Below are 10,674 nucleotides of genomic sequence, written 5' to 3' on the forward strand. Positions count from 1 at the left end.
CGGTCCCCGTGAGGCAAAAGCCAATTTCCGGCTCAGGGTTTAGGCTTAGGGTCAAACTTACAATTTAATGTATAGTTAGAATTGGGGTTTCTTTAAGGTCCAGTCGTTGTTGGTTAAGTTTAGGGTTGAGGTTAGGCATTACATCTAGGTAAAGTTTAGGAATAAATGTTACTTTATTGAGGTTACGGTTAGGTTTAGGGTTAGGTTAAGGTTAGGGTAAGGGTTTTTGTTAGGGTTAGGTTTAGGGTTAAGATTAGGGCAAGGGAGCATGCAATTTCTATTTTTTGGTCGTGCAGTGGTTGTGTATTGGTGTCTGTCTGGATCTTACATTCAGAGTTTCCAAACATACTGAATGTAAGGTAATAGGCAATATAAACAACTAATCAATGTCTGAAACGGAACAGATTTTACTATACAAATAATTGACCTACTTTCCAGGTTTATCAACCATTCAAACTAATCTTCATTTGAACCCTCTTTGGTCCATAGATTCACCCCTCTTTTTTTCAGTTTTTTCATCAATCATGCTACTCCCCTCCACAGACACGCACAGACACACACACTCTTTTTACATCAATCATATATTTATTGACTAACACCATTGATTATGTTCCGCATGGGACCTTAAGTAGTTTTTTTTCTTCATTTAAACTTTTATTCTAGTGTTGTTTATTGGCAATGTCAGTTTTGAAAGTGTGCACCATTGTTACAATGATATAATCCATAGACGCTATTCTAAAGTTATTCTAAACAGTATAATATTTTCCAGACTGTCAGGTTGTGGAATCACTGAGAAAGGTGGTGGTTCTCTGGTCTCAGCTCTGAAGTCAAACCCCTCACATCTGAAAGAGCTGGATCTGAGTAACAATGTCCTTAAGGATTCAGGAGTGAAGCTGCTCTCTGCTATGTTGGATGATCCACAATGTAGACTGGAGACTCTGAGGTGAGGAGGCTAGTAGTTTGTATTTATCACACTAATCCAGAACCCCAAGCTTGATCTGTCAGGTTCATTTGGGGTGATGGTGACTCATAGTGATTTATTTGAAGATTTCTGGGTTAATAACCTTACAAAGAGAGAATAAAATGCTAAAGAGTTAGTTTGCATAATCATTTCCATAACATTTGTATTTGCTGTGGCATGTTTGAGACGTACGATGAAGGATTGTGGGCATCAATTGAGGGAATATCACACTTGCAAACCTCCTGGGGGCTCAATGGAAAATGTGCTCTATGCTACCTCTGCAAGTTTACACAACAAAATAATGTTCTGTTTGGAAAATGTATGGTAATGTAAATAAGTCATTAGTGCCCAGAGTTCGGGAAACAGGGGATAGCAGTGCAGCAAAAGGACATGTGTTGCTAATGTATTTTGTAGGCATTTGGAGCTGTTGTTAGACCAAGAGAAGATTCAGCCAGATTGCTAAGTGCGATTGAATATAAGAATTGACATTTTAACCATCCAATCCATCCAGATAATAAACTAAGTATCAAGCCCATAGTGCTCATCATAAGAATTGGGACAGTAAAGACCTGTTCCCCTGTCAACTTCTAGTCAGTATCTCACAAGGAAGATCTTAATGTCAGCATTTTGTGAAATCATGTTAAACTTTCTGCAGACTGTCAGGCTGTCTGTTCAAAGAGGAAGGCTGTCATTCTCTGGCATCAACTCTGAAGTCAAACTCCTCAAACCTAAAGAAGCTGGATCTGAGTAACAATGATTTGGAAAATGCAGGTGTACAATTGCTCTTCACTGGACTTGTGGATCCAAACTGTAAACTGGAGACACTGAGGTCAGTATTGTGATATTTGTTAGTCATATACTGCATCCATTCGCTCCATTTACCTCCTGCTGGTGTTAGTAAAGTCATGATTAACTGTCCACAGGCTGTCATTCTGTGGAGTCACAGAGGAAGGCTGTGATTTACTGGCCTCAGCTCTGATGTCAAACTCCTGTCACCTAAGAGAGCTTGACCTGAGTAACAATGACCTGGGGAATTCAGGAGTGAAGTTTCTCTCTTCTGGACTGGGAAATCCACATTGTAAACTGGAAACACTGAGGTCAGTATTATGTTATTTTAAGAAATATATTACTGATGTTTGCTCTTTTCACCTGCTGCTGGTGTTTATGAAATCATGATCAACTCTGTGCAGGTTGTCAGGCTGTCTGGTCACAGAGGAAGGCTGTGCTTCTCTGGTCTCAGCTCTGAAGACAAACCCCTCACATCTGAAAGAACTGGATCTGAGCTACAATCACCCAGGAGACTTGGGAGTCAGACTGCTCTCTGCTGGACTGGAGGATCCACACTGGAGACTGGAGAAACTCAAGTATGTCTTGTAGATATTTTCTCAATCAGTAATGTGGTATTAAGTTGTCATGTTTTGCATTATGTAATATGTGTCTAATACAGACCTGCCTGCCTGTACTCATTTTGTGTAGCATAAACACAGTTTCAAAGTCATAGCACACTGAAATTATATTATGCTGTTTTTGAGGAAAATTCATTATTATTATTAAAATATTACTGCACCATCAGTGGTAATAATATTCAGACATCTGCTTGTCTGTCTTTGTTTTCACTAGTAATAACCACAACATTAACATTTCTAATCCTGAACAACTGTATTTGTGTAGCCTGTTTGATTGACTACATCTGTGATAGTACCAGGTGGAGCACATTGACTAGCAAGGAAGTTGTGGTGGTTATTTTATTTTGGTGTTAGTTCAGTGTGGTGGTAGTAAATTCATTGTAGTTGAAGTTAGTTCAGTGTGGGTTAGTTTTTATCTATTAGATCCAAACTTTATTGTCTTTGAAAAGTACATGTACAGTACAACAAAATTCGGTTAGCATGTAACCAAAAGGGCAAATTGAGGGCAGAATATTTACAAGTATTAAATATATGTACAGTTGTGCTCTAAAGTTTGCATACCCTTGGATACTAGAAAGGAAGTTGTTGGTTATTTTAGTATGATGGAAGTTTAGTGTAGTTGTTGTTATTTCATTGTGGTGGTAGTTCAGTGTGTAGTGGTCGTTAGTTCAGCATGGCTGAATTTAATTAATTGCCTGTTAGTTTAGTGTAGTGGTAGTTTGTTCAGTGTGGTGGTAGTTACTGTAGTTTAGTGTGGTCATAGTTAGTTCAGTGTGGTGGTAGTTACTGTAGTTTAGTGTGGTGGTAGTTTGTTCTGTGTGGTAGTTGTTTGTTCTGGGTGGTGGTAAAAAATAGATTAAAAAATAAACATAATGAGAGACTAGCAGCAATTCCAGACAATGTAGAAATGGAAATATGGACAGTATGAAAACATCTTAAATGTTATAAATAGAAGTGTTGGAGTGCCTATAAATTGATATATTAGAATGTGCTAATATACATTGAATGTACATAGAAAGTGACCAGTGCATATGAAGTTGCTGGTTGAGAAGTCTTATGGGCTGGGGGGAAAACGTTTTTTTGAGTCTGAAAGTCCGTCCCTTGATGCTTTAATAAGGTCTACAAGAAGGCATCAGTGTGAACAGAATTAACACAATTGTTTACCTTTCTCGTTCTAACGTTGCAATTCTATTATTGGTGGAAAAGAAATGTCATGCCCAGGTCATTCCAGAATCAGCAACGGATTGACTGGGTTCATTAAGGCTCTTCCCCCAGTACAAATTACTGCCAAAAACAACTGACATTTGGAGGCACTTTAAATATCTCGTACTGTAGACTCAAACAAGATGGAATGCAACGTTTCCACTAGAAAGCACAGCGTTTACAACCACAAGTTACAACATTAAGACACATCTGAAAGCTCATCATCCCAAATTCCCCATATAGCCTACACATAGGTAAAATCAGTGGTGTGGTGCCTGGAGAAGTGGGTATTTCCTAACTTCTCAACCTCAGTGTCTAAATGTTTTTGAATATTCTGTTCTCTTGTTCTTACATTTCCAACAGATATTTCCATCCATGTCAATTAATCTACCCAAATTATAACAAGTGGGCTGTACAAAATTTCGAACCGGCTATCTACATTTTGAACCATACAATGCCCAACGCAGTGCACAACGAAGTGCTAAAATGTTATTAAATAATAGTAAACTATTTCGACATTGTAAACTAAACATCCTGATGATACATCAGCCTTGATATTGTTTATAGCTTTCATAAACTATTTTGACACTTGTCAGTATGGAATTAAAGAGTATATACGCAATACTTAAAAGTGTATAGACCCACTAAAAGATGAATAATGATGCCAGCTTCCTGCTTTATCTCATCTCATCTTCATTTGCTTTTCCGGTATTGGGTCACAGGGGCAACAGCTCCAGCAGGGGACCCCAAACTTCTCTTTCCCGAGCCACATTTGCTACCTCTGACTGGGGGATCCCGAGGCGTTCCCAGGCCAGTGTCAAAATATAATCTCTCCACCTAGTCCTGGGCCTACCCCGAGGTCTCCTCCCAGCTGGACGTGCCTGGAACACCTCCTTAGGGAGACGTCCTGGGGGCAACCTTACCAGATGCCTGAACCACCTCAACTGGCTCCTTTCGATGCAAAGGAGCAGCGTCACAACGGTGCGGTAAAGCGAATGCAATACCGCCCCTGCTGCTCCGATTCTCCGGGCCAATCTCCAGCTCCATTGTCCCCTCACTCGTGAACGAGACCCCGAGATACTTGAACTCCTTTACTTGGGGTAACGCCTCATTCCCCAACCGGAGAAGGCACTCCATCGGTTTCCTGCTGAGAATCACGACCTCATATTTAGAGGTGCTAATTCTCATCCCAACCGCTTCGCACTTGGCTGCGAACCGGTCCAGTGAGTGCTGAAGGTCACAGACCGTTGATGCCATCAGGATATCATCCGTAAAAAGCAGCGATGAGATCCCCAGCCCACCGAACTGCAACTCCTCCCCCCGCCGACTACGCCTCGATATCCTGTCCATAAAAGTTACAAACAGGATTGGTGACAAAGCTCAGCCCTGGCGGAGGCCAACCCCCACCTGGAACGAGTCCAACTTACTACCGAGAACCCGAACACAGCTCTCACTTTGGACGTACAGGGATTGGATAGCCCTCAGAAGGGACCTCCTCATCCCATACTCCCGCAGCACCTCCCACAGTATCTCCCGGGGGACCTGGTCATACACCTTTTCCAGATCCACAAATCACATGTAGACTGGATGGGCATATTCCCAGGCCCCCTCCAGGATCCTTGCAAGAGTAAAGAGCTGGTCAGTTGTTCCACGACTAGGACGGAATCCGCATTGTTCCTCTTCAATCTGAGGTTTGACTGTCTGCCGAACCCTCCTTTCCAGTACCTTTGAGTAGACTTTCCCAGGGAGGCTGAGAAGTGTGATACCCCTGTAATTGGCACACACCATCTGGTCCCCCTTTTTGAACAGGGGAACCACCATCCCGGTCCCCCACTCCTTAGGCACTTTCCCCGACTCCCACGCAATGTTGAAGAGGCGTGTCATCCAAGACATCCCCTCCACACCCAAAGCTTTCAACATTTCTGGACGGATCTCGTCAATCCCCAGAGCTTTGCCACTGTGGAGTTGTTTGACTACCTCAGTGACTTCTGCCATGGAGATTGACGATGCTTCCCCATCAGCCTTCAGCTCTTCCTCCACTATAAAAGGCGTGTTTTTGGGATTTAGGATTTTAGGATTTGCTGCTTTTTGTTGTGAGAATTCGTTGTATTTACAAAAGTTAGATTTTTTTCCTTCTGATTACCAGAGTAGTGAAGGGTTTGAGTGGTTCACAAAGTTTACCACTTAGAAGTTTACCGTGGGACAGCTAGGGAATGAGTGCAAGGGAATATAAAGTTTGTGATAAATAAATATGAATACAGCTCCGTAGAAAATGAAGAGACCACTGCACCCTTTTCTTTCCTTTCCAAATCCAAGTGGAAAAGGAAGGTTTTGAGTGAGGAACTAAATATAATCTGATTCCACAAGCCTAACTGTTGAATGGCATGTGTCCCTGGGACCACCCTAGACCCAGAACTCTGGGATGTAAAGTCTGGTCACTTCGATTTATGTATGTGTGTCCCTATATTAGTTTTCCTTAGCGCCTATGGGAACTGTAGGTTGTTTAACAGATGGTTTTAATAATCACAGGTTACTTTTGCATGGGTAAAGCATATTTGAGTGTGGGTGTTCATGATTGTGAACCTGTATTCACATGAATGGGGTTTTTACAATGTTTTAGCAATGTTGGTCGTTGTGGAGCAAAACATCAAACTACTGCAAATTTGAAACCCCTCAAATCAGCTCCAATTAATATTCCAGGCCCATCAATCAGTCAAACTCTAGTGTGTGTGATGGGAGGAGGGGTTGTGTGTGATGGGAGGAGGGGTTGTGTGTGGTGTGTGATGGGAGGAGGGGTTGTGTGTGGTGTGTGATGGGAGGAGGGGTTGTGTATGGTGTGTTATGGGACAAGGGGTTGTGTGTGGTGTGTAATGGGAGGAGGGGTTGTGTATGGTGTGTGATGGGAGGAGGGGTTGTGTGTGGTGTGTGATGGGAGGAGGGGTTGTGTGTGGTGTGTGATGGGAGGAGGGGTTGTGTGTGGTGTGTGATGGGAGGAGGGGTTGTGTGTAAGTGTGTGTAAGTGTGTGTGTGTAAGTGTAAGACAGGCTGTGTGTCACTGAATGACAGTCTGTTCCTCTGCTTCTTCCACAGTATGGATCATGGTGGAGAGTGGATGTTGAAATCAGGACTGAAGAAATGTAAGTGAATTATTATACAGAACACACATACAGCTGGTGTTCGTGTGTGTGTGTGTGTGTGTGTGGGGGGGGGGGGGGGGGGGGGGTTGGGGTTGTGTGTACATGTCTGCGTGTCTCAGTTTGTGCATGTTTTTTTCATTCTGCATGTGTGTGTTTTATCTGAGTGTCTTAATATCCAGAGTATGACACATGGATTTATGTGTATAATATGAATGATGATGTGTAATATTGTGTCTTGGTCTCATCCATCAGATGTCTGTGATCTCACACTGGACCTAAACACAATAAACAGAGAACTCTCTCTGTCTGAGGAGAACAGAAAGGTGACAAGGGGGACAGTGGTGCAGCCATATCCTGATCACCCAGAGAGATTTGAGGACAGACCACAGGTGTTGTGTAGAGAGGGTCTATCTGGACGCTGTTACTGGGAGGTAGAGTGGAGTGGGAGAGGAGTTATGATTGGAGTGACATATGAAGGAATCAAGAGGAGAGGAGCAGGTGGTGACAGCTGTCTTGGTAGCAATGACAAGTCCTGGAGTCTGTTCTTTGGTGATGATAACCATTACTCTGCCAGGCACAATAAGAAGAAAACATTTATACCTGTCACCTCCTCAGACTCCGACAGAGTAGGAGTGTATCTGGACTGGCCAGCCGGCACTCTGTCCTTCTACAGGGTCTCCTCTGACACACTGACCCACCTGTACACATTCAACACCACATTCACTGAGCCCCTCTATCCAGGGTTTAGGGTTTATGACTCCTCAGTGTCTCTGTGTCAGATGGTCCCTGTGTCAAACACAACATGATGTTTCACTCTAATCATGGTCATGTAGAATGTTTCCTGCTTATATTCCTGCTTCTGTAATTGAATTACAATGTCCCAGATTTGACAGAATAAATAAAGGTGTTTTAAAACAGATTATGAAAGTGTGTGTGTGTGTGTGTGTGTGTGTGTGTGTGTGGACAGATATAATGCTGTAAATAGTTTACTAAACACAGACCACCAAAGCCACTGGTCCTCCTCTCTTCATCCTTCCCCTCTACTCCTCTCCTCTACTCCTCCACTCTTCCTCTCCTCTATTCCTCCACTCTTCCTCTCCTCTATTCCTCCACTCTTCCTCTCCTCTATTCCTCCACTCTTCCTCTCCTCTATTCCTCCACTCTTCCTCTCCTCTATTCCTCCACTCTTCCTCTCCTCTATTCCTCCACTGTTCCTCTCCTCCACTCTTCCTATCTCTTCTTGTCATCCTCACCCCTTCATTCTCCTTCTCATCTTTTGTTCCTCTCCCAAATTCCACCTCTCCTCTTTCCTCTCCTTTCCTCATTTTGCCCTCATCTTCCTCCTGTTCTGCTCTTCCCCTTTACTCCTTTTTTAACTCCCCCTCCCCTTCTATCCTCTCTGCCTCTCCTCCCCCAACTCTTCTATTCTCCTCTCCAGGCTCCCTCTCATCCTTTCTTTTCTCTTGTATTCCACCTCTCCTCTCTTTTCTCCTTCCCTGTCTCTCATCCTCTATTCACCTCTCTTCCTCCCGTCCTCCTCTCATCCCCTCTTCCTGTCCTCTTCCTCTCCCCAGGTGGGTGAGTGTGTTTGGTCCTGGGACTTTCCCTTTAGGTTGTTGAATGTCTATTGATAAGAGGACATCTGACCTCCAATGGAGGATTCTACATGTATCCACCAATAGACATCTGACCTCCAATGGAGGATTCTACATGTATCCACCAATAGACATCTGACCTCCAATGGAGGATTCTACATCTATCCACCAATAGACATCTGACCTCCAATGGAGGATTCTACATGTATCCACCAATAGACATCTGACCTCCAATGGAGGATTCTACATGTATCCACCAATAGACATCTGACCTCCAATGGAGGATTCTACATGTATCCACCAATAGACATCTGACCTCCAATGGAGGATTCTACATGTATCCACCAATAGACATCTGACCTCCAATGGAGGATTCTACATGTATCCACCAATAGACATCTGACCTCCAATGGAGGATTCTACATGTATCCACCAATAGACATCTGACCTCCAATGGAGGATTCTACATGTATCCACCAATAGACATCTGACCTCCAATGGAGGATTCTACATGTATCCACCAATAGACATCTGACCTACAATGGAGGATTCTACATTTATCCACCAAGACATCTGGTCCACCTGGATCCTAGTGTTCAGTTCCACTGTCTGAAACTAACACATCTACACTGAACAAAATTATAAACACAACACTTTGGTTTTTGCCCCCATTCATCATGAGCTGAACTCAAAGAACTACTACTATCTCTATGTACACTCTCAAATATTGTTCACAAATCTGTCTAAATCTGTGTTAATGAGCACTTCGCCTTTGCCTAGATAATCAATCCACCTCACAGGTGTGGCATATCAAGATGCTGATTAGACTGCCATATTACTGCACAGGTGTGCCTTAGGCTGGCCACAATAAAAGTCTACTCTAAAATGTGCAGTTCCATCACACAGCACAATCCCACAGAGGTTGCAAGTTTTGAGGGAGCGTACATTTGGCATGCTGACTGCAAGAATTCTCCACCAGAGCTGTTGCCCATGAATTGAATGTATTGAATCTGTTTGCATAACCAAAGAATTTCTGCACAAATTGTCAGAAACCGTCTCAGGGAAGCTCATCTGCATGCTTGTCCTCATCAGGGTCTCAACCTGACTGCAGTTCGTCGTCGTGACCGAATTGAGTGGGCAAATGCTCACATTCGATAGCGTCTGGCACTTTGGAGATGTGTTCTCTTCACGGATTAATCCCGGTTTTCATTGTACAGGGCCGATGGCAGACAGCGTGTATGGCGTTGTGTGGGTGAGCGGTTTACTGATGTCATTGTTGTGGATCAAGTCGCCCATGGTGGCGGTGGGGTTATGGTATGGGCAGGCGTGTGTTATGGACAACGATCACAGGTGCATTTTATTGATGGCATTTTTAATGCGCAGGGATACCGAAATCCTGAGGCCTATTGTTGTGGCATTCATCCTCGACCATCACCTCATGTTGCAGCATGATAATGCATGGCCCCATGTTGCAAGGATCTGTACACAATTCCTGGAAGCTGAAAACATCCCAGTTCTTGCATGGCCAGCATACTCACCGGAGAAGTCACCCATTGAGCATGTTTGGGATGCTCTGGATCGGCGTATACGACAGCGTGTTCCTGCAAATATCCAGCAACTTCGCACAGCCATTGAAGAGTGGATCAAAATTCCACAGGCCACAATCAACAACCTGATCAACACTATGCTAAGGAGATGTGTTGCACTGCGTGAGACAAATGGTGGTCATACCAGAAACTGACTGGTTTTCGAACCCCCCCAATACAGTGAAACTGCACATTTTAGAGAGGCCTTTTATTGTGGCCAGCCTAAGGCACACCTGTGCAATAATCATGCTGTCTAATCAGCATATTGATATGCCACACCTGTGAGGTGAATGGATTATCTCGGCAAAGGAGAAGTGCTCACTAACACAGATTTCGACAGATTTGTGAACGATATTTGAGAGAAATAGTCTTTTGTGTACATAGAAAAAGTCATAGATCTTTGGGTTCAGCTCATGATAAATGGGGGCAAAAACAAAAGTGTTGCATTTATAATTTTGTTCAGTGTATCTTTACAGTGTTTCTGATTTGTGGGGCTGTTTGACCTGAGGTGTATACTACAAAGCGAGGTGACTGGCCTATCGAAGGAACTATAGGAGTAATTTCCGATTAACCTGTACTACAAAAGGTTAATTTCTTTTACTCAAGGTATGCTGTCATGACAATTGACGCTGCATCTCTAAACTGCTCCAATCCGGTAATCTTCATGTTTAAAAAGCCCTGAAAAGGGGAGTATTTGAATGAAAGATGCAAGGACACAAACCTTCCTCAATCATATGAATAATGACTGAAGGAAGGAAGTGAGATGCACTGTAACATAGCTCAACC

The 10,674-nt window shown here is 43.3% G+C and overlaps 1 protein-coding gene across 1 annotated transcript; it reads left to right on the top strand.

Moving 5' to 3' along the window:
* Positions 1-815: 815 nt before the first annotated feature.
* LOC114840293 (ribonuclease inhibitor-like) lies at positions 816-7,447 on the top strand (the record flags this gene model as incomplete). Its single annotated transcript, XM_034295279.1, has 6 exons — positions 816-943; positions 1,617-1,790; positions 1,885-2,058; positions 2,152-2,325; positions 6,661-6,707; positions 6,960-7,447. Coding segments are annotated over exons 1-6 (1,095 nt in total), but the record flags the coding sequence as incomplete, so codon positions are not given.
* Positions 7,448-10,674: the final 3,227 nt, after the last annotated feature.

Source organism: Esox lucius, chromosome 11 (genome assembly GCF_011004845.1).
Source record: "Esox lucius isolate fEsoLuc1 chromosome 11, fEsoLuc1.pri, whole genome shotgun sequence".
NCBI lineage: Eukaryota > Metazoa > Chordata > Actinopteri > Esociformes > Esocidae > Esox > Esox lucius.